Source organism: Oncorhynchus gorbuscha, linkage group LG24 (assembly GCF_021184085.1).
Source record: "Oncorhynchus gorbuscha isolate QuinsamMale2020 ecotype Even-year linkage group LG24, OgorEven_v1.0, whole genome shotgun sequence".
Lineage (NCBI taxonomy): Eukaryota > Metazoa > Chordata > Actinopteri > Salmoniformes > Salmonidae > Oncorhynchus > Oncorhynchus gorbuscha.
This window is the reverse complement of record NC_060196.1, coordinates 34,788,513-34,812,387: the sequence shown is the minus strand read 5'-3', so window position 1 is coordinate 34,812,387 and position 23,875 is coordinate 34,788,513. Positions and strand designations below refer to the sequence as shown.

Here is a 23,875-nt window from a genome sequence, read left to right as displayed (position 1 = left end):
AGATTTTCTATGGGATTAAGGTCTGGAGATTGGCTAGGCCACTCCAGGACCTTAATGTGCTTCTTCTTGAGCCACTCCACTCCTTTGTCATGCTGGAATACCCATCCACAATCCATTTTCAATGCCCTGGCTGAGGGAAGGAGGTTCTCACCCAAGATTTGACGGTACATGGCCCCGTCCATCGTCCCATTGATGCAGTGAAGTTGTCCTGTCCCCTTATCAGAAAAACACCCGCAAAGCACAATGTTTCCACCTCCATGTTTGATGGTGGAGATGGTGTTCTTGGGGTCATAGGCAGCACTCCTCGTCCTCCAAACACGGTGAGTTGAGTTGATGCCAAAGAGCTCCATTTTGGTCTCATCTGACCACAACACTTTCACCCAGTTGTCCTCTGAATCATTCAGAAGTTCATTGGCAAACTTCAGACGGGCATGTATATGTGCTTTCTTGAGCAGGGGGACCTTGCGGGCACTGCAGGATTTCAGTCCTTCACGGCGTAGTGTGTTACCAATTGTTTTCTTGGTAACTATGGTTCCAGCTGCCTTGAGATCATTGACAAGATCCTCCCATGTAGTTCTGGGCTGATTCCTCACCGTGCTCATGATCCTTGCAACTCCACAAGGTGAGATCTTGCATGGAGCCCCAGGTCGAGGGAGATGGACAGCTCTTTTGTCTTTCTTCCATTTGCGAATAATCGCAACTGTTGTCACCTTCTCACCAAGCTGCTTGGCGATGGTCTTGTAGCCCATTCCAGCCTTGTGTAGGTCTACAATCCTGTCCCTGAAATCCTTGGAGAGCTCTTTGGTCTTGGCCATGGTGGAGAGTTTGGAATCTGATTGATTGCTTCTGTGGACAGGTCTTTTATACAGGTTAAAAAACGGAGATTAGGAGTACTCCCTTTAAGAATGTGCTCCTAATCTCAGCTCGTTACCTGTATAAAAGACACCTGGGAGAGGGGGTCAAATACTTGTTTCCCTAATTAAAATGCAAATCAATTTATAACATTTTTGACATGTGTTTTTCTGGATTTTTGTTGTTGTTATTCTGTCTCTCACTGTTCAAATAAACCTACCATTAAAATCATAGACGTATCATTTCTTTGTCAGGGGGCAAACGTACAAAATCAGCAGGGGATCAAATACTTTTTTCCCTCACTGTATACACAGCCTAGTGCTGTATAATTGGCTTAAACGCTAAAGTGAGCAATACATCAGGAAGTGAAAGAATAGATGGGGTGAGATAAAGAGAGATATAGAAGGTGTCATTAAAATGTGTCAGGACGATAACACTGAGAAAGACATGGGAATATGGACAGAGTCTGTAGGGGGATTCATTTTATAGTCTTCCACCGGTTTACTTAACTGAGTCACTGATAAAGCAACGGCAAACACACAACAAAGTTTCATACCTCTTATACAGTGTGTTTCCTAGAACTTCCATGGTTTCTGTGTGTTGGTATGTGTATTGACATCAAATGTGTGTGTGTATGTGTGCGCGCTCCAGATTAAGGACTGCTGTGTGGACTGAAGTGGCCCTGTAGCCTGATTTATGTCCTCTGGAGGGATGCTGGGCAAAGCAGAGCCTGAGGTGGATTCAAGTTTAGTCTCCCTAATCGACATACCATACAGAGGGACACGAAGAAAACGGGGAGTCAGTCTAATATTGGCGTGTGTGTGTGAGTGTGTGTGAGTGTGAGTGTGAGTGTGTGTGAGTGTGAGTGTGAGTGTGTGTGTGTGTGTGTGTGTGTGTGTGTGTGTGTGTGTGTGTGTGTGTGTGTGTGTGTGTGTGTGTGTGTGTGTGTGTGTGTGTGTGTGTGTGTGTGTGTGTGAGAGAGAGAGAGTCCCTCCAACCTGACACACAACTCTGGAATGCACCAGAGTCATTGCTCTCTACGGAAGTCGTATCCTCCATCTCGCCCTCCCTGTATCTCACACAACATCTTTCTCCATCCCCCTCCTCTCACTCTTTATTTCTAACTCTCAAGGTGTGTCCTTCGCCCTCGGTCCTCTCGTTCGAACATATTCACGCCTACACACATTCTCCTACACGGTTTCCCATGTGTGCTATAGATTATAATAGCTCCCTCCCACCTCACTCCTGTACTGTAGGAAGTATTCCTATTTCGTTTGATGAAGTTCAACACAACCATACATACGGGAAACAATACAGATCAAAATAATAATATAAGGAAGCACAGTGACGATGATGGTTTTTACTCTGGTCACTAATTGTGCTTGGAAAGTTACTACTTAAAAATGTGTAAAATGCAGACATCACTCCTCCATTTCCCAATAGTTTGTCTAATTTCAGTTTACGTGACAAAAGAAGCAGTCATCTTGTAGAGAATCATTGTGCTATCTAAACCGCTGTCAAATATTTATTTTATTTTATTTCACCTTTATTTAACCAGGTAGGCTAGTTGAGAACAAGTTCTCATTTGCAACTGCGACCTGGCCAAGATAAAGCATAGCAGTGTGAACAGACAACACAGAGTTACACATGGAGTAAACAATTAACAAGTCAATAACACAGTAGAAAAAAATGGGCAGTCTATATACAATGTGTGCAAAAGGCATGAGGAGGTAGGCGAATAATACAATTTTGCAGATTAACACTGGAGTGATAAATGATCAGATGGTCATGTACAGGTAGAGATATTGGTGTGCAAAAGAGCAGAAAAATAAATAAATAAAAACAGTATAAAAACAGTATGGGAATGAGGTAGGTGAAAATGGGTGGGCTATTTTCCTATAGACTATGTACAGCTGCAGCGATCGGTTAGCTGCTCGGATAGCTGATGTTTGAAGTTGGTGAGGGAGATAAAAGTCTCCAACTTCAGCGATTTTTGCAATTCGTTCCAGTCACAGGCAGCAGAGTACTGGAACGAAAGGCAGCCAAATGATGTGTTGGCTTTAGGGATGATCAGTGAGATACACCTGCTGGAGCGCGTGCTACGGATGGGTGTTGCCATCGTGACCAGTGAACTGAGATAAGGCGGAGCTTTACCTAGCATGGACTTGTAGATGACCTGGAGCCAGTGGGTCTGGCGACGAATATGTAGTGAGGGCCAGCCGACCAGAGCATTCAAGTCGCAGTGGTGGGTGGTATAAGGTGCTTTAGTGACAAAACGGATGGCACTGTGATAGACTGCATCCAGTTTGCTGAGTAGAGTGTTGGAAGCCATTTTGTAGATGACATCGCCGAAGTCGAGGATCGGTAGGATAGTCAGTTTTACTAGGGTAAGCTTGGCAGCGTGAGTGAAGGAGGCTTTGTTGCGGAATAGAAAGCCGACTCTTGATTTGATTTTCGATTGGAGATGTTTGATGTGGGTCTGGAAGGAGAGTTTGCAGTCTAGCCAGACACCTAGGTACTTATAGATGTCCACATATTCAAGGTCGGAACCATCCAGGGTGGTGATGCTAGTCGGGCATGCGGGTGCAGGCAGCGATCGGTTGAAAAGCATGCATTTGGTTTTACTCGCGTTTAAGAGCAGTTGGAGGCCACGGAAGGAGTGCTGTATGGCATTGAAGCTCGTTTGGAGGTTAGATAGCACAGTGTCCAATGACGGGCCGAAAGTATATAGAATGGTGTCGTCTGCGTAGAGGTGGATCAGGGAATCGCCCGCAGCAAGAGCAACATCATTGATATACAATATAAATATCTTTTCCATAACCAAAAATATAGCTTTTTCAGCTGATGTACAAAACCGAAAGTAAAAGATTCAAAAAACAAAACATAGAAGAGCTTCTTAGAATGGCTTTCAATGAGAATGACAGATCTATAAATCCCATTTCTATGTGAATTTGGTCGGGTCGCCCTAAATGTTACATATTGCAACTTTAATCAGGGTTCAAACCACAAGGGTGCTGGGGACTACCATAGCCAATAAGGGCACCCAAGCATTAAAAAACATCAACAGCGGGGGTTGTAATAAGCATTTCAGTAAAAATATTAACTTTGATATACTAGGGTAGTGTTTTCGCAACCTTTATTTATCCTTGCCTGGTGCAAAGGAATCAAATGAATACTCCCATTTAGTGGAAACACCACCCATATGGCACTCCAGACAGGCTCTGTGAAACACGACAAGTATTTAAGAGACAACAACAAATAGTATTTAAACTCGGGTCTGATTAGTGTAGTGGTGTGAATGTGTAACATGAACCGAGGACACCAGCAAAATTACTGTCATGTTTTGTCATTGATTATCATGTCTTGTCCCTGTGCTTCCCCTTCTATTCGTTTCCCTCTGCTGGTCTTATTAGGTTCTTTCCCTCTTTCTATCCCTCTCTCTCCCCCTCCCTCTCTCACTCTCTCGCTCTCTCTTCTCTCTATCGTTCCGTTCCTGCTCCCAGCTGTTCCTATTCCCCTAATCAATCATTTAGTCTTCCCACACCTGTTCCCGATCCTTTTCCCTGATTAGAGTCCCTATTTCTCTCCTTGTTTTCCGTTCCTGCCCGGTCGGATCCTTGTCTAATATTCACCGTGCTGTGTCTATGTATTGCCCTGTCGTGTCGTGTTTCCCTCAGATGCTGCGTGGTGAGCAGGTGTCTGAGTCTGCTAGGTTCAAGTGCCTTCCCGAGGCAACCTGCAGTTCTTGATCAAGTCTCCAGTCTGTTCTCGTCTTTACGAGTAGTATTATGTCTTTTGTTTTGTAAAGTTTCTTTACTGGATTAAAGACTCTGTTTTCGCCAAGTCGCTTTTGGGTCCTCATTCACCTGCATAACAATTACTCGAAGCATCCTGCATGTGCTGAACATGCAAACCCTCTAACTGTCCAGTTTGTTGTAGTGTGTGAGTGACACATAGATTTGTTGACACTGGCCCCAAAACTATGTTTGACAATAATGTGCAATAAGCACACATGCACACATGCACACATGCACATACACCCCCCACCATAGGAAAGTGATGTTCATATGGCGCTGGTAAGCTAAGGTTTTTCTCAGACATCCGCCATCCACTGTGCCAGAAAAAGCAGATAATTTCACACCAACAGAGTGTCATTTCTATGGCAACCGATGCTATAGTCAAACACACACACAAGCTGCATGTACCTTACATACAAGATCACCACATTAACAAAACTATGGGCACATGCAGTCCTCATTCCCTGAAACCAGCTCACATGCAAGCATGTGCACACGCACACACACAATCAGTCTAATTGGCAGGCAAAATGGTACACAGAACAATGTCATATTTTATATTGCAGGCTTGCATGGTAATAGCATGATGCTCTGTTGTTTTGTTGTTGTAGACTATGTACGGTGTATAACGTTTACATGTGATTCTGAAAACAAACCAAAATAATGTACAGGTACATGCTTCTTCCAATCACAAATATCACACTAAAGGTATATACATATTTTAGGTGTATCTCTAAAGGTCTATATATAGCCTACATGGAAAACTGCAAACAACTGTTAGTTCCAATGACTATGTTTGCTGTTTGCTCTCCAGAATGTGGCAACTCTTCCGGGTACCGATGCACAACCCCCCCCCCTTTCTCCAACTCAGACCCCTAGTCTCGATATTTTGGGGAATCATGACCAAACAGAAAAAGGTGATGAACAGTATAGGTTTCCACAGACCAATTGTCACCATAAAGGCAGGATCATTGCCATGCGCGCCGCTTGTTTTTGTGAAGTATCTCCATATTGCGCAAACTTCCTAAAAAAATAGCCTACGTGCTTCTGCAATGACGATCGCAATCTAAACGTTATCATTATAACCAATATTAGATAATGTCTCCAATTCTAAAATGACATCCACAAGTTTCAAGCTTTAATCATATGTACAGATGCGCTTGAAACATTTACTTTTTGCGCATTTCACTTTTGTCAGAAATTTGCCAGTAGCACAAGGTATCAGTAATAGTAAGCCTCCAAATACATCCACTCACCCGTAAATTAATATCTCTCATTCTCTCTTGTCGAATTTTCGACAGATCCGCGACTCTGGACATGGTGAGAATCGAGACCCTTCCTCTCCAGTACGATAAATAAATCCTTTTAAAGGCAAAGCGCTTGTGGCTGTCAAGCAGGAACTTCAAATATATGCCTGTTTTGTTCTTCCCTGAGAGGTTAACGGTAAAGCAGTTATATGATTATATGGCTAGGGTAAAAGGTCTGTGTTGTAGCCAAACTGTAACACCCTTACAAAATAGCACGTTCAACTTGTCTGTATCCCTAGTCCAACGGCAATGTCACTGATGCTGCGTAAGAGGAGGCTTTCTCATACAGGAAACTCTGTCATTTTTTTGCACTTCAGATTATTAAAAATTACGCCTACCGGAGGAGGTTTCAGAATGAGCACATCTTTTAATTAGGTGATAACATTCACTGCTAGCACAGAGAGAAAATAGATGGAAGTAAATCAAGAAGTGTTAGGTTCTTTGTGGTACTATTCTGGTATTATGGAGAGAGGGAATGGTCACTCATTGTTTGTACACTGAACAAAAATATATACGCAAGTGTTGGTCCCATGTGCTGAAATAAAACGGTAAAGCAGTTATATGATTATATGGCTAGGGTAAAAGGTCTGTGTTGTAGCCAAACTGTAACACCCTTACAAAATAGCACGTTCAACTTGTCTGTATCCCTAGTCCAACGGCAATGTCACTGATGCTGCGTAAGAGGAGGCTTTCTCATACAGGAAACTCTGTCATTTTTTTGCACTTCAGATTATTAAAAATTACGCCTACCGGAGGAGGTTTCAGAATGAGCACATCTTTTAATTCGGTGATAACATTCACTGCTAGCACAGAGAGAAAATAGATGGAAGTAAATCAAGAAGTGTTAGGTTCTTTGTGGTACTATTCTGGTATTATGGAGAGAGGGAATGGTCACTCATTGTATGTACACTGAACAAAAATATATACGCAAGTGTTGGTCCCATGTGCTGAAATAAGACACATAAAAAGCTTATTACTCTCAAATTTGGTTAACAAATTTGTTTACATCTATGCTAGTCTGCATTTCTAATTTGCCAATATAATCCATCCACCTGATTTGTGTAACATAAACATTTTTAAAACAGCATTGTCATTACACAGGTGCACCTTGTGCTGGGGACAATAAAAGGCCACTTTAATATATGTGGTTTGTCACACAACACAATGCCACAGATGTGTCAAGTTGAGGGAGAGTGCAATTGGAATACTGACTGCAGTAATGTCCACCAGAGCTGTTGCCAGATAATGTAATATTAATTTCTCTAGCATAAACTGCCTCCAGTGTCATTTTAGAGAATTTGGGCAGTGTGACCACGTGTAACCATGCCAGCCCAGGACCTCCACATACATACAGTGCATTCGGAAAATATTCAGACCCCTTGACTTTTTCCACATTTTGTTACGTTACAGCCTTCTAAAATGGATTAGTCCCCCCCTCAATCTACACACAATACCCCATAATGATTATGCAAAAACAGGTTTTTAGACATTTTAGCAAATGTATTACAAATAAACTGAAATATCACATTTACATAAGAATTCAGACCCTTAGTACTTTTTGAAGCACTGTTGGCAGTGATTAATGCCTCAAGTCTTCTTGGGTATGACGCTACAAGCTTGGCACACCTGTATTTGGGGAGTTTCTCCCATACTTCTCTGCAGATTGTCTCAAGCTGGATGGGGAGTGTCGCTGTGCAGCTATTTTCAACAACAAAAAAGTTATACATTTGCAAAAATGTCAAAAAACCTGTTTTCACTTTGTCATGATGGCTGCAGATTGATGCCAGTTTTTTTTAAATACATTTTATAATAAGGCTGTGATGTAACAATATGTGGAAAAAGGCAAAGGGTCTAAATACTTTCCAAAAGGACTGTACATACATATACAGTACCAGTCAAAAGTTGACACACCTACTCATTTAAGGGTTCTTTATTTTTACTATTTTATACATTGTAGAATAATAGTGAAGACATACAAAAATATGAAAAAAACACAACCAACAAAGTATTAAACAAATCAAAATACTTGTTATATTTTAGATTCTTCAAAGTAGCCACCCTTTGCCTTGATGACAGCTTTGCACACTCTTGGCAATTATCTCAACCAGCTTCATGATGTATTCACATGGAATGCATTTCAATTAACAGTTTAATTAGAGTACTTGTGTAATTATTAGTGGCATTTATTTCCGTCTTAATGCCTTTGAGCCAATCAGTTGTGTTGTGACAAGGTAGGGGTGGTATACAGAAGATAGCCCTATTTGGTAAAATACCACATTTCTGAGGCTGGTAACTCTTAATGAACTTATCCTCTGCATCCGAGGTAACTCTGGGTCTTCCTTTCCTGTGGTGATTCTCATGAGAGCCAGTTTCATCATAGCACTTGATGGTTTCTGTGACTGCACTTGAAGAAACTTTCAAAGTTCTTAATTTTCCAGATTGAATAACCTTCAACCTTCAGGACTGCTGTTTCACTTTGCTATTTGACCTGTTCTTGCCATAATATGGACTTGGTCTTTTACAACCCCTACATTGTCACAACACAACTTATTGGCTCTAACACATTAAGAAGCAGAGAAACAATAAAATAACAGTAGCGAGGCAATATGCAGAGGGTACAGATGTGCGGGGACACCGGTTAGTCAAGGTAATTGAGATAATATGTACATGTAGATAGAGGTAAAGTGACTATGCATGGATAATAAACAGAGAGTATCAGCAGCGTAAAATTGGGGGTGGGGGGTAGCCATTTGATTAGCTATTCAGGAGTCTTATGGCTAGAAGCTGTTAAGAAGCCTTTTGGACCTAGACTTGGCGCTCCAGTGCCGCTTGCTGTGAGGTAGAAGAGAGACAAGTCTATGACTTGGTTGGCTGGAGTCTTTGACAATTTTTAATCACATTTACAAATGTGATTAAATAAGATGACAGACATTTCACATGTAATACAGTAACTGAAGAGCTTTGCAAAAGAGGAGAAATGTATGATCAATTTATACAGAGGGACTACTTCTAATGAGGCCAAGACAACTGAAGACATAGGCTATGCTATAATCAATGCCTTGTCAATTCATATGGACCTGTTATATGAGTTGTAAATGCATTGCATCCAATCAAAACAGTGCTGAAAATATCATCTTGTTGAACACACACGGGTAAACTATTGCTCAAAATGTATTATAAATGATTAGATGACTTCGGAAGTTTCGGTATTAAACAATATGATCCATGCGAAGAGATGGACAAAGTGACATGCCTCTCAAAGTCTAAAACTGCCAGGAGGATGATAACAGCCTAGTAAAGGGCCCTGCCTACACTCTTAGAAAAAAGGCGCTATCTAGAACCTAAAAGTGTTCTTTGGCTATCCACACAACAAAACTTTTTGGTTCCAGGTAGAAACCTTGTGGGTTCTATCTTGAACACTTTCCAAAGTGGGTTCTAAATGGAACCAAAAAGGGTTCTCCGATGGGTACACTCAAATAACCCCTTTGAAACCCTTTTTTCTAAGAGTTTAGCAACCATCAAGAGCAAAGAGCGTGCCAATGCCGCCTCAGCATTACGGCTACGTTCATACTAAGCCATAAGCAGAACTTTACCACAATCAAGACTAGGTCGGTTGGCAGAAATAAAAGTACAGGCTATGTTCCCGACAACACCTTTCAGATATAAAGAAAAATAGTCAAACATTTGGCGGAAACATCTTGGTTTGAAAGGTGTATTTGACTCCCTCTCTCAGTCTCTCCCTGCCTTTCTCCCGCCCTCTATGAGTCAGACTTCAATCTCAGTGTGCAACATTTGGCACATGATATCTTTATGACAAAACGTTCTGGTTGGAAACTGGTTTGGTAACTGAGAAGACCAACTCGCTTCTGTTACAAACAAGTACAGACGTCTATTTCATGATGAGAGGAAGACGTCATACTCACGTCGCCTGTAGGTGAAAGTAGATGAAAAACAGGGTATCCCTGCTACATCTTTATCTTAGGGAGTGAAGATTCCTCTAGACTTGAGGACATTTCAATTCGCTGCAGCAGTCTCTACTAGGGACCCCTTGTTGGTTTCACAAGTCCTACTGTATACATCAGCCCCTTTGGAGGACGCATGGATTGAACCCCAGTATCCGGGGTCATACCCATACATGTGTCAAGAGACGGGAGGGTTACCACTCATCCACGGGCTCAGTACTGTCGCTGTTTAAAAGGTTTTATCTTAGGGAGTCTGCGTGGGAGTGAAAGGGTCCTCTTGATTTTGAAGGGCCTGTTAATGGGCGGTGGCAGACACAGAGAGACAAAGTGACATGTTTGACTGCGCTGCCTCTGTCAGTCCTCTCCCTCCACAGCTCTGGTGAATTTTGGTCGGCTTGAGACCAGAGCGTTGCCGTGGGTTACCGCTCCACTGCAGAGTCGCACCGCTTTGTTGAGAAATGTGTGTGTGCGTCAGTGTCGGTGGCTGTGTGTGAGAACCAATCCAAGTACATTTGTATTTTATGTGTGTGTGTGTGTGTGTGTATTTTGAGTCAGCAGCGCGTAGGTGTCTCCATGCACAGATATGCTCCTGCGCCGGTGAGATAATGACCAGGTGCTGAGAGCCTTCACCCACAAACCCTGTCATTCAGCCCAGCACAGGAAGACTGTGTGTGTGTGAATGTGTTTCATAGTGTGATTATGTAGCAACAGGAGAGAGAGCACTCATATTGTGAGTAGCTTGTTTGAATTAGACTTCAATTGTTTTCCGTTGCAATCCAGAAATATGACAGAACATAGGAGGGAGGATACAGGAGAGAGGGGGCAGATGGGTGGACGACTGTACCTACAAAACATGAGTAGATGGTGCACTGACTCATTCTATGACACCCACATTGTAACCCCCCCCCCCCCACTACACACAGTGAATTCAATACTTTCCCCTCTCTCAAACACAGGCAAATGGATGCATAAACACACACATGCACCAGTGGAGGCTCCTCAGAGGAGGAAGGGGAGGACCAGTGAATTGCATAAAAGTTAAAACAGTTAAAACAAAATTGAAAAAAAAACGTGAATAAAACGATACAACACTGAACTAAAATCTAAACGCAATGTGCAAAGTGTTTGTCCCATTTTTCATGAGCTGAATGAAGTGTTCCATAGGCACAAAAATATTATTTCTCTCAAATTTGGTGCACAAATTTGTTTATATCCCTGTTAGTGAGCATTTCTCCTTTGCCAAGATAATCCATCCACCTGATAGGTGCAGCATATCAAGAAGCTGATTAAACAGCATGATCATTACACAAGTGCACCTTGTGCTGGGGACAACAAAAGGCCACTCTAAAATGTGCAGTATTGTCCACAACACAATGCCACAAATGTCTCAAGTTGAGTGTCAGGTTCTGAACAAACAGTAAAAACTCACAGACAACCTGTAAAAGTTCAAACCAAGTTTATTCGCCCACTGCGTCAAACAGCTGCAGTCAAAGACATGATTACACAAGCACATATAATTACACCCACCTTCTAGGTGGAGTCATCTCCTTGCACATCTAAACAGCCAATACATCTCTGTTGCTAGTCAGGAATTTAATTGGTTACTTTCACTGGTGTAGTCATGGCCCTGCCTCATGGTAGGACCTTTGTGGGCATGGAAGTATATGTGTGTGTGTAATAGGACTGCTCCTTCTCACTTCATCTGACCTGACCTGACCTCTACCATAAACCAGCTCCAACGTTGATTTAGAGAATTTGGCAGTACGTCTAACCGGCCTCACAACCTCAGTCCAGGTGTATGGTGGTTTGCTGATGTCAATATCGTGAACAGAGTGCCCCATGGTGGCGGTGGTGTCATGGTATGGGCAGGCTATCAGGTATGAAGGTAAGACCCAGATGCAGACAACGTTGAATAAACAATAGTTTAATGATACGATAGGGGCAATCAACAGACTGGTCAAGGCAGAAAGGGGTCAGTAACCAGAGGTGAGGCAACGATACCGAACGGACTCAGGGTAAGCAGAGGTCAAAAATCCAGTGGGGGGCAAAGGTACCGGTTGGTAGGCAGACTCAGGGGCAGGCAGAGTGGTCAGGCAGTCGGGTTTGGAGTCAGGACAGGCAAGGGTAAAACCAGGAGGGCCGAGAGAAGAGAGACTGGGAAAAAGCAGGAGCTGAGAAACAAAACGCTGGTGATACACAGGGGATAATGGGGAAGATGGGCGAAACCTGGAAGGGGGGGCTTGGCGTCCTACCTTGGCGCATACCTGGTTGACCGGGGTGTCGGCGTTGGAAATCTGTGATGAGGCCTGGGTCCAGGATGTCCCTGGCCGGAACCCAACACCTCTCCTCCGGGCCATAACCCTCCCAGTCAACCAGGTACAGGTACTGCCCCGAGACAGAACCTTCAGGAGGCGCATCACCGTATACGCCGATTGGCCGTCGATGAGATGAGGGAGAAGGGTGGGCCTGGAAACTTGAGACAAAGGGCTATGAGACATGGGTTTGACGCTGGACACATGAAAGGTGGGGTGTACACGAAAGGTACGGGGCAACAGAAGACGAACAGCAGAGGGGGAAATGATCTTGGAGATGGGGAACGAGCCGATAAACCGGGAGGAGAGTTTGTGGGATTCCACCAGGAGGGGCAGATCCCGGTTTGCCCGAGATGATATCTGGGAGCCAGGGTCCGATGGCGATCCGCTTGTCATCGATACCTGGAGGTGGTCTTGAGGAGGGCCGACCGGGCTCTCCTCCAGGCACGATGACAGCGGCAGACAAACATCTGGGCAGAAGGTATGCTGACCGCTTCCTGCTCAGGGAAGAATGGGGGCTGATATCCCAGGGAACACTCAAACGGTGATAGGCCCATGGCAGAGCAGAGAAGGGTGTTATGGGCGTATTTTACCCACTCCAGCTGCTGTCTGCAGGTGGTGGGGTTGGCAGAGACCAGGCAGCGCAGAGTGGTCTCAAGGTCCTGGTTGGCTCGCTCCGACTGTCCGTTAGACTGGGGGGGAACCTGGAAAGGCTGGCCGACAACCCAATGAGGGTGCAGAACACCTTCCAGAACGGGGACCATACCACGGCCGGAGACCATATCCACGGGCAGTCCATGGATCCGGAAGACGTGCTGCAGCATGAGCTGCTCATCAAGTTACCTTCCTTGGCAGAGGGTAACTTGATGAGAGGAATGAAGTGGGCGGCCTTGGAAAAGCATTCCATCACGGTCAGGATGGCGGTGTTGCCATCAGACGGGGGAAGACCAGTGACAAAGTTCAAGGAGATGTGAGACCAGGGGCGATGAAGGACAGGCAGAGGTTGGAGGAAGCCAGCCGGAGCTTTTCGAGGGATCTTGTTACGTGCACAGACCATGCAGGCGGCGACAAAGGTGACGACATCCGGAACCATGGTAGGCCAACAAAAGCATTGTCGCACTAAGGCCAGGGTCTGCCGGGAGCCCGGGTGGCAGGCAGGCCTGGAGGAATGGGCCCACTCCAGGACCGTGGAGCAGACAGCTTCAGGCACGAACATCCGGTTATCTGCCCCTCTCCCCCAGGGTTCGGCTGTTTCCGATACCCCAGCTGAGTGCCATCGCCAGGCACGAGGTGGAAAGGATGGTCTCGAGCTCCGGGGTGGTAACCGTGTGGTTATAGCGGCGAGATAGGGCATCCGTCTTTATGTTCTTGGACCCCGGCCAGGCCAATCCAACACCGCTTTCACCTTCTCGGGATCTATCTGGACACTCCCGACAGAGATAATGTAGTCCAGAAAGAGAATGGTGGAGCGATGGAACTCAAATTTTTCTGCATTAACGAACAACAGGTTCTCCAGACGGCACTGGAGAACCTGCCAGACAAAGAGCACATGTTCTTGGGGGAACGGGGGAAGACGAGGATGTCATGTATTTCTCCATAGCTTTAGTCTCTGGCACGACAGCGAGTACAGACGTCCCCAGGGCGGCATGGTACTAGGGAGAAGATAAATCTCACAGTCATAGGGGCGGTGCGGTGGAAGGGAAATGGCCCGGGCCTTGCTGATCACCTCCCGGAGGTCCTGTAACTCCGCGGGAATGGCGGAGAGGTCCAGAGCCACCTCTGAGGGCCCAGGAAGACGTCCCGGGGCAGGTTGCGCCGATTTCAGACAATGGGCGTGGCAGAACAGACTCCAGCCCATGATAGCCCCGGTAGACCAGTTGATGAGTGGATTGTGTCACTGGAGCCAGGAGAATCCCAACACTATGGGAACCTGGGGGGACTTGATGAGCAGGATCTGAATGGTCTCGCTGTGATTCCCTGACACACATAGGTTGATGGGAGTGATGGTATGGGTGATCCGACCTATAGAGCACCCGACCAGCGCTCTAACATCCATGGGAATGGAGAGAGGCTGAGTGGGGACGTTCAGCTCGTAAGCCAGTGTGGCGTGTGGCGTCCAAAAATCTTTCATTGGCTCCAGAGTCAATGAGGACCTGGAGAGATTTGGACTGGTTCCCCCATAGCAGAATGACATGAAAAGTGGTGTGATTAAGGGAAGCAGAAACGTTCTGAATAGGGCCCACCAGAGTACTCGCTCCCTGGTGGGCCTGGTCCTTCACTGGGCATAAGAACACAAAATGACCAAAAGTCTCGCAATATAGACAGCTCCTTGTGCTGATCCTGTGTTGCAGTTCCACTGGCGACAGCCCAGCTCTGCCTAGTTGAATGTGACTCTTGAAGAAGGTCGGGAAACCTTGGGTGCTCTCTGCCACGGGACTGTCGGGGACTTCCGGGATGGCTCGGAGGCGAGGTGGAATCCCTGGACATGTGAGTGACGTTGAATTCCCTCTCCATCCGTCGTTCCCGCAATCGCCCCCACGAACGTCTCCAGGCTTACTCATATAGTGAGCTGCAGTTCCCATACGGCGGTGGCCCAGGTGAGAGCCCAGACATCAGTGTGATGAGGTAGGCTATTCTGCAGCGATCCGAGAGGAAGGAGGAGGGCTGAAGCTCAAAAATAAGGGCACATTGAGCTAAAAAAAAACCCTGACAGGTGCTCGACTCCATTAAAGCGTTCCGGGGGAGGTAACCAGGGCTCCCGGGAAGGTGGAGTGGCCGGTGAGGCGGCACTGCTAACTGCCGAGTTACTGAGGGGTGGTGGGGTTACCACTGTGGCAGGCTGCCCCCTAGTCATCCCGTGGAATTGCTCTTGTAGCATGTCCAACGCCCGGTCATGGTGCTCAGCCAACGTTTGGACCCTCTCCATCAGCCCACGAAGCAACTCCTCGTGCCTACCAATGGAGGTTCCTGGGAGGAGATGGTGTTACACAGCAACACAAAGCAAATAAACAGTGACCACCTATCACATTACAAAGGAACATCTTCTAAAGATGAACTCACCTCTTTAAGGAATACCTAGGATAGGATAAAGTAATCCTTCTCACCCCCCCCCCCCCTTAAAAGATTTAGATGCACTATTGTAAAGTGGCTGTTCCACTGGATGTCATAAGGTGAATGCACCAATTTGTAAGTCGCTCTGGATAAGAGCGTCTGCTAAATGACTTAAATGTAAATGTAAATGTAAACTCCAACAAACATTGGCAGCTACTAAACAGTATTAGGATATCACTGGAACGGTTGGTGAAGACCTTAGTTGCATTATATACTGTATGTTAGTGTTAATGTGGGTGTATTTAGCTTAGGAGACCATGTAATGATGGCCCCCCCATTTGTACCTTAACAAAATACTTCTACTGACCGCAGACTACTACTCTACTAAAGTGGGTGTGAAGAAGTGCTAGGGGCCTCCAGGAAAGACAGTGTTGTGTTTATTAGGCATCAAACCGAGGAGGGATTACATGGACTTTTCCAATAAGAAACACACATTTTGGTTTTCCATTACAAAACAGTTCACATTGAAAACAAAGAGTCAACTACTGTACTGCAACTGAGGGAACGGCAACTAGGGTAAGCATTGCTTGACTGATCCATGAGTATTTTAATGTCTTCAAACAATAGCTATGTAGTGCTTATAAAGACTTCATGAATGCTCTATAAAGCCTTTATTAGTTTACTTTCGTGGGACCTCTAGGTCTCAAGCACTGTTGGACTTTACTGCCACTTGTGGAGGATCAACTGAAGTGGAGGTCAGAGGTGACAAAGCTTAGTGTGGAAGGCTTCCGGAATCAACATGTGCCACCGGGGATGCCCTTTGAAAGAGATTGCCCTCTGTAGGAGGCATTGCTGTTGAAAGGATGGAATGGAAACACCTTTGGCAATGAGAGAAGCTTCAGACACCAGACTGAAAGTCCTGCCCTTCTGACTACATGACGTATACTTTTACTTCTTCACCAGGAAACCCAGTTTAATACCAGAAAATAACTTATTTTCCCGCTGGGAAATGGCCTTTTCAGGACCTCATCAACAGCCATATAAATGGCAATGAACATTCACTCTATTGTGACTTTTAGTGAAAACAACCTATGCAACCTGCCCAGCATGTCACGGAAGATGTCCTAATGAAGTCACTAGTTTCACCTGCTTTTCCTAGCCTAACTTAGATTTAACTTGAAATGATCTAGGCCGGCTAATTAGAGCATGCTTACAGGACTCCACTGTGGATTTGGAATATTTCATGAACATCTGTGAGGCAGCAGATATCATTTCAGTTTTAGTCTGGTTTGTAGCTTACCCTACTAAGGGAGCAGACAGATGGAGTAAAACATTAAGGTTATCTTCAAAGCCCATGTTAATAGAAATCAGGAAGTCATGAAGAGAGTTGAAGCAGTAGAAACATACTGTACACACATTAATTTATGATGTGAACACATTAAATGTACTTACAGTCACACTTGAACATTATGAACTTCTGTTCCTATTCCTTCATAATACTGTCAAAATCAGTCCGGCCCCATTTAAAAAGTCCCTCCAGGCTTGTCAGTTTTCTATCACAAGCTTGTGGTGACGTCATGTCTCAATGCTCAGCTGATCAGGCCCCTGATTCCTGACCTAAATGTATCTGTAAGAAAGAACCAGTCTTTTAAACATACAGGCAGTTTGTTTGACTGGTTTGAACCGGTCTTTAACATCTTTCACAATGTTATACAGAATCAGCCTGGAAGAAAGGGCTCATCTGCTATAGCCTGTAGACATGCAGACTAGGTAAGCAGACTTATGATAACCAGGCATGTCAGACAGAAACCAGCCTTTAAAAGATCCATCACAATATAGTAGCCCTATTTATCTAGACCCCGACATGGATAGTATTCATAGGCTACTTTGTTTAAAAAGTATATGGTGTATACAATATTCCCCGGGGTTGAGGTAAAGTTTGATTTTTTTTTACCCAGACTCCAATGGGACATGTGTTATGGTGCATTGCCATGGTATGTTCTCATGGCTTCTAGTCAGTTTATGCTGGATCATTGTCATTATCTAGAGCAGGTATTCCCAAACTGGGTGACGCGCAATACCTTTGCTAGGTAAAAGCTCCATCTTATCTCAGCTCACTGGTCACCATATCAGCACCCACCGTAGCACGCGCTCCACCAGGTATATTTCACTGGTCACCCCCAAAGCCAATTCCTCCTGTGGCCGCCTTTTCTTCCAGTTCTCTGCTGCCAATGACTGGAACGAACTGCAAAAATCAATGAAGCTGGAGACTCATATCTCCATCACTAACTTTAAGCATCAGCTGTCAGAGTAGCTCACAGATCATTGCATCTGTACATAGCCCATCTGTAAATAGATCACCCAACTACTTCATCCCCATATTGTTTGTTTTTTTGCTCCTTTGCACCCCAGTATCTCTACTTGCACATTCAACTTCTGCACATCTATTGCTCCAGTGTTAAGCATTTAAATTGTAATTACTTTGCCACTATGGCCTATTTATTGCCGTACCTCCCTAATCTTAACTAATTTGCACACACTGTATATAGATTTTTTTCTATTGTGTTATTGACTGTACATTTGCTTATTCCATGTGAAACTCTGTGTTGTTTGTGTCGCACTGCTTTGCTTTATCTTGGCCAGGTCGCAGTTGTAAATGAGAACTTGTTCTCAATTGGCCTACCTGGTTAAATAAAAAATAAAAAATATGTGCAAAAGTACTCTCTTACAACTTGATGAAACCTTCACTCTTGCGCAGACGTTTAGAAACCAAACATGACAATTTGATAAATAAGCCACGTGAGTTTGAGCAGGAATTAAGACGACTTTCGAGTAGTAAGACATAAAAGCAACAGATACCATTAATAAGAAGGTGCTAGAAGCGTCTTATATGGTGAGCTACCGAGTGCCTAGGACAGGCAAGCCCCATGCTTATTTCTTCCTGCTGCTGTGGATATGGCTGGGACAACGTAGGGGGAAAAGGCCCAAAAAACTATACAGACAATACCTTTATCAAAACAACACTGTTTCACGACACAGTGACATGGCAGGAGATGTTTTGAAACAATTACTGCTTTGCATACAAGCCAGTGAATTCTATGCATTACAGCTGGATGAGTTAGACTTCGCAGGCCTGGCACAGCTCCTGGTATATGTCCGTTACATTTATGGGGGGGTCAATTAAGGAAGATATCCTCGTCTGCAAACCATTGGAAACCAGGACAACAGGAGAGGATATTTAAAAAGAATACTGGACAGCTTTGTGATGTCAAATGGACTTTGGTGGAGATGTGTTGGTATCTGTACTGATGGCGCAAAAGCCATGACAGTGAGATTTAGTGGAGTGGTAACGCAAGTGCAAGAAGTTGCTCCCGATGTCACTCGGGTATACTGCAGCATCCACCGAGAGGATCTCTCTGCTAAAGGAATTCCTGACACCTTGAAATACGTTTGACACTACAGTGAAAATTGTTAAAACATTGTTAGAGCAAGGGCCCTGAACTCTTGTGTATTTTCTACACTATGCAATGACATGGGTAGTGACCATGTAATGTTTTTACAACATACAGAAATGTGCTGGTAATCAAGCGGAAAAGTATTGACACATTTGTTAATTGAGAGACGAGCTTAAAGTTTTTGCTGACCATAATTTTCACTTGTCTGACCGCTTGTATGATGACAAGTTTCTCACGTGACTGGCCTATCTGAGTGATGTTTAATCCTTGCCTGAATGATCTGAATCTAGGATTACAGGGACTCTCCGCAACTATATTTAATGTGCGGGACAAAATTGAGGCTACGATAAAGAAGTTGGAGCTCTTCACGGTCTGCATTAACAAGGACAATACAGGCCTTTCCATCATTGTATGATTTTTTTTGTGTGCCAATGAACGCAAGCTGACGGACAATGTCAAATGTGATATAGCAAAGCACCTGAGTGAGTTGGGTGCGCAATTACGCAGGTGCTTTCCCGAAACAACCGGAGTCATTATCCCTTTCATGCCCTGCCTCCAGTCCACTTACTGATATCTGAACAAAAGAGACCCATCAAAATTGCAACAAGCGGTACTGTGAAAATTAAATACAAATTAGAAGCCACTGCCAGATTTCTGGATTGGGCTACGCTCAGAGTATCCTGCCTTGGACAATTGCGCTGTTAAAAAGACATTGAAGTCCTTCACAAGCACGTACCTATGTGAGAGTGGATTCTCGGTCCCACTAGCATGAAAACTAAATACTGGCACAGACTGTGTGTGGAAAATGATTTAAGACTCTTTCCAATACAACCCAACATTGCAGAGTTATGTGCATCCTTTCAAACACACCCTTCTCATTAACCTGTGGTGAGTTATTCACAATTTTCTATTAACAAATGTATATGTAAAATGGCTTAATAAAGAGAAAAATTAGTGATAATTATTTGTGCCCTGGTCCTCTTTGTGACAAAGAGCTCTTTGTCACTTCCCATGAGCCAGGTTGTGACAAAAACTCACACTCATTCTTATGTGTAATAAATGTATCTCATAGTGTGTGGGGCAGGCTTACAATGATGGCAAAGAACATTTGAGTGTGCGCTGACCCTGGTGCTAGAGGGGGTACGCAGCTGGAGGTTGAATGTTCGAAGGAGTACAGGACTATAAAACGTTTGGGAACCACTGATCTAGAGGGATAGAAAGTTATTGCTTCGAGGTATCTGTACCTGAAAATACATGACCTAAGTGATTGATAGTTGGTATTCAGCAGTCATAAAAGTATGCCTTATTTACTTTGAAGAACTACGAAAATAGTGATTTGGTCAGACAGCAGCTCTGAGATGAGGTAATAAAATCAAAGTAAAACAAAAGTAATATACACATCAACTGAAATATTTGATTAAAGTAGGCCTGAAATAATGTGAATAAATGATGGTTAATAAGTGATACACAGTAATGGGCAGTCAACTACCATCATGGGACTTTTATTAATAATTTTATTCTGTGTTGTTACAGAATTCAACCAGATTCTGACAATGCATGTTGTGTTGTAGTTGCAGGAAGGTTGACAGTGAGGAAGGGAGAGAAAAGCTGACTGCAAAGCTCTGCTGAGCTCACAAGGCAATAAAGTTATTTACTCTGCCCTCTGCTGGACATAACGGTTACAAACACTCTCCCAATAGTACATAGTCAAGTACAAGTGATATTTCAGGGAATTTAACATGTGTAATAAACAAGACGTTTGAAATTATTTGCCAATCCATAAAACATTTTTTTTTAATGTTTCCGTTGTAATGTTTTGCTGGTCTTGTAAGCAGTCAGTCATTGCAAGTGAATGACCAGTCCATTTCACAGTATACTAGATAGTTATAAAGACCATGGACAAAGTCCATTGTAACCAACAGAAGGCAATAATCAAGAAGCATCCACTCTGTCCAAGGAGTATCCACCCTGTGTGATAAGCGCAGTCGGAAAGTATTTAGACCCCTTGACTTTTTCCACATTTTGTTACGGCCTAAGTCTAAAATTATTGAAATGGTATTTTTTTCCTCAAATCTACACACAATACCCAATAAGCAAAAATATCACATTTACATAACTATTCAGACCTTTTACTCAGTACTTTTTGGGGGGGCAGCAGGTAGCCTAGTGGTTAGAGCGCTGGGACAGTAACAGAAAGGTTTGAATCGAATCCCTGAGCTGACAAGATAAAAAAATGTCTTTCCGCCCCTGAACAAGGCAGTTAACCCACTGTTCCCTGATAGGTCTTGTAAATAAGAATTTGTTCTTAACTGACTTGCCTAGTTAAATGAAGGTTAAAAATAAATAAATAAATACTTTGTTGAAGCTCATTTGGCAGTGATTACAGCCTCGAGTATTCTTGGGTATGAAGCTACAAGCTTGGCACACCTGTATTTGGGGAGTTTCTCCCTTTCTTCTCTGCAGATCCTCTAAACAGTTGGATGGGGATTGTTGCAGCACAGCAATTTTCAGGTCTCTCCAGAGATGTTAGATCGGGTTCAAGACCAGGCTCTGGCTGTGCCACTCAAGGACATTCAGAGAATTGTGCCACTCCTCAAGCCACTCCTGCATTATCTTGGCTGTGTGCTTAGGGTCGTTGTCCTGTTGGAAGAAGAACTCTCACCCCAGTTTGACCTCCTGAGCTCTCTGCAGCAGGTTTTCATCAAAGATCTCTCTGTACTTTGCTCCGTTCATCTTTCCCTCGATCCTGACTAGTCCCAGAGCCTGCATAGAAAAACATTCACCACCATGCTTCGCCGTAGGGATGGTGCCAGGTTTCCTCCGGACATAATGCGTGGCATTCAGGCCAAATCAATTCTCTGTACTTATTATGTGATTAAACTAATCATGTAAACTTTAACTCGGAAGTTGGGGCACCACGGGAAAATGTTTATAGTCTCTAATTCCCGAATTGACTGTTCAGATATTTTCACATCTTATCGATTAGTCATTCCCATCTGAATGTTGCAAACCCTTGGATATCTGCAATAATCCTAGTCTCCCTAATGAACCAGCTATATACAAACTGGCTGAATTATTTATTTACTAACTAACTAAAATCACAGAAATACATAAACAAACAATACAGTTATTGGTTACTAACACAGTGCATTGATAAGTCCCTAGTGGGCTAAACCACTATGACTGCTTGGTAGACAATGGAAAGGAGTGGGGACGGATAAAGAGCGGGAAAGACAAAATGGATTCACTACACACAGTTGATAATTATATTAATTGAAATGCTAATCCTTTGCACATGAACGGCCGCTCATTCAAAAATAATTGCAATGTATTTATTTACGCCCTTATGTTGTTGTTGTCTTTTCTTTTGGAATCGCCGGTCCTTCTGCTGGAGAGTCAGTTCATCAGAGAGTCTCTGGTTAACTTCCCCAGAAGTCACAATGTCTTTCGTGGTTGTGGCTTTCTCAGCGGCTCTGGATAGTGTCTGTTGTAATGGATATGTCAGGCGTACCGATGGTTGTTCCATAGGATAGTTGCTTCTGCGGTTGTCTGTATTCTCATACTAGATTTACGAAATTTCCAGCTGCAGACTAGTAATTCTACATCTAGGATTTGCTCTTATTCTGTAGTGATCGATAGTCTTAGAGTTTAACCGTTTCCAGCCATGTAGCCAACACTACACGCTGTCTGGTGTCCATTTCAACATGTAGAGTCAGCTCCATGTTTTCTAGTCTAAAGTAAATTTCGGCAGGAGTGGGTTTTATACTCACTGAGAAAAGTGCAGTCCATGACGCCGACGCAATGTCTATGCTCACTTGGCCGTGGCCACTGACTTGGTTAACTTTATATGAAAACACATATTTTCTCATTAAAAGGTTAACATCACATTACATCCTTTCACAAATAGTACCATGTTTAATCATATACGTTTCACAATATTTAGATGTAAACCCCATAATTAAGTGTACACAACCAAAGACACAGTAATGACTGTTTCCTGTCCTTCATGAGATCACCAAATGAAACACTCGTCATGACTGTCCCTTAAGTGTCCACAGACCACTCCCACATTCTCAAAAATATAAATATTGTTTAATTATTCAAAACTTTTGATGTCCAAGCGTCTCTCTGTGTTCCACAGTTTGCATTCCAAACTCAAAACACTACAGAGCATAGAGGCCGTATGTTTTACGACCACCATAAAACAGCCGACTTCCCGCTCTCCCCCTCTACGAGAACGCTGTAGAGAGGACCCGCTGTAACATGATCCTTCAGATCGTCACAGGAGAGTTATGACAACTTATGGCTAGTTAGGAGACAAAATGATTCCGTTATCACTAGCTATTGACTAAAGGCAAAAAACTCAAATATATTCAAACTTTTGACATGTTTATTACTCTCCATTCCATTTGAATCATGAGTCAACACACCTTGTTCAAAAGGTAAAATCTTTCTGGCCGCCGTTCAATATGATCAGCAACACCACGCAGTGTCGTTGTCATAATGATATTACCCTATTGAGAAGAGACCGTAGATATATAATGAGTCTTAGATCTCGTGTGCTGTGGGTTGGTCGGTCAGTTAAGGCCTCCGCATTTGGCACATGCCATCCCGTGTTTTTCGAGGGATAAAATCCCAATCTTCTACACAGTTTCTCCTCGATCAGTCTGCCCTTCATTCATACCCGTCGCTGTCGATAAAATATGATTTACTCTACTGCAGAAAGCAGGCCTCTCCTACCTTGCGGTTGCCGGCCATCTTGCGTAGGAAACTGAAGGTGCGCACAAAAGGGCCGCCTGTCACCTCCTCCTGGGCCTCGTCTCTCGTGACCTCCGTCCAGCTTCCCTCTCTCCCCCAGAGCAGAAGACCCAGGTCCCTATCCACACTGAGGGAGAGGAGAACATTAAACGATCAAGAGGGGAAAGGACAGGAAAGTTTGACAAAGAAAAGAGAGAGATGACATGAAAGTTTGTAAGAGAGGACGTGAGGATGACAAGAAAGGGAAGAATTACAGAGAGGAAAGAGGAACAGAAGACATGAAAGTTTTAGATAGATGATTAGAGGAAGGAGCAGGACAGTAAAAGGGAATGATAAAAGAGAAGAGAGGAAGTGAGACAAATGGAGAGGTAGAGAAAGAAT

At 43.9% G+C, this 23,875-nt stretch overlaps 1 protein-coding gene across 8 annotated transcripts in view; it reads right to left on the bottom strand.

Annotated features, from left to right (window-relative positions):
* LOC124012521 (rho guanine nucleotide exchange factor 2-like) overlaps positions 1-23,875 on the bottom strand; it is a 91,504-nt gene that overhangs the window by 39,428 nt on the left and 28,201 nt on the right. For 7 of the 8 annotated variants that reach the window (XM_046326244.1, XM_046326245.1, XM_046326242.1 and 4 more), the window contains one exon: positions 23,477-23,621. In XM_046326244.1, coding sequence (XP_046182200.1) covers positions 23,477-23,621 — 145 coding nt within the window. Of the gene's footprint in view, positions 1-5,905; positions 6,207-23,476; positions 23,622-23,875 lie in introns of those variants that run through there. The other variant, XM_046326247.1, reaches the window with a different exon arrangement.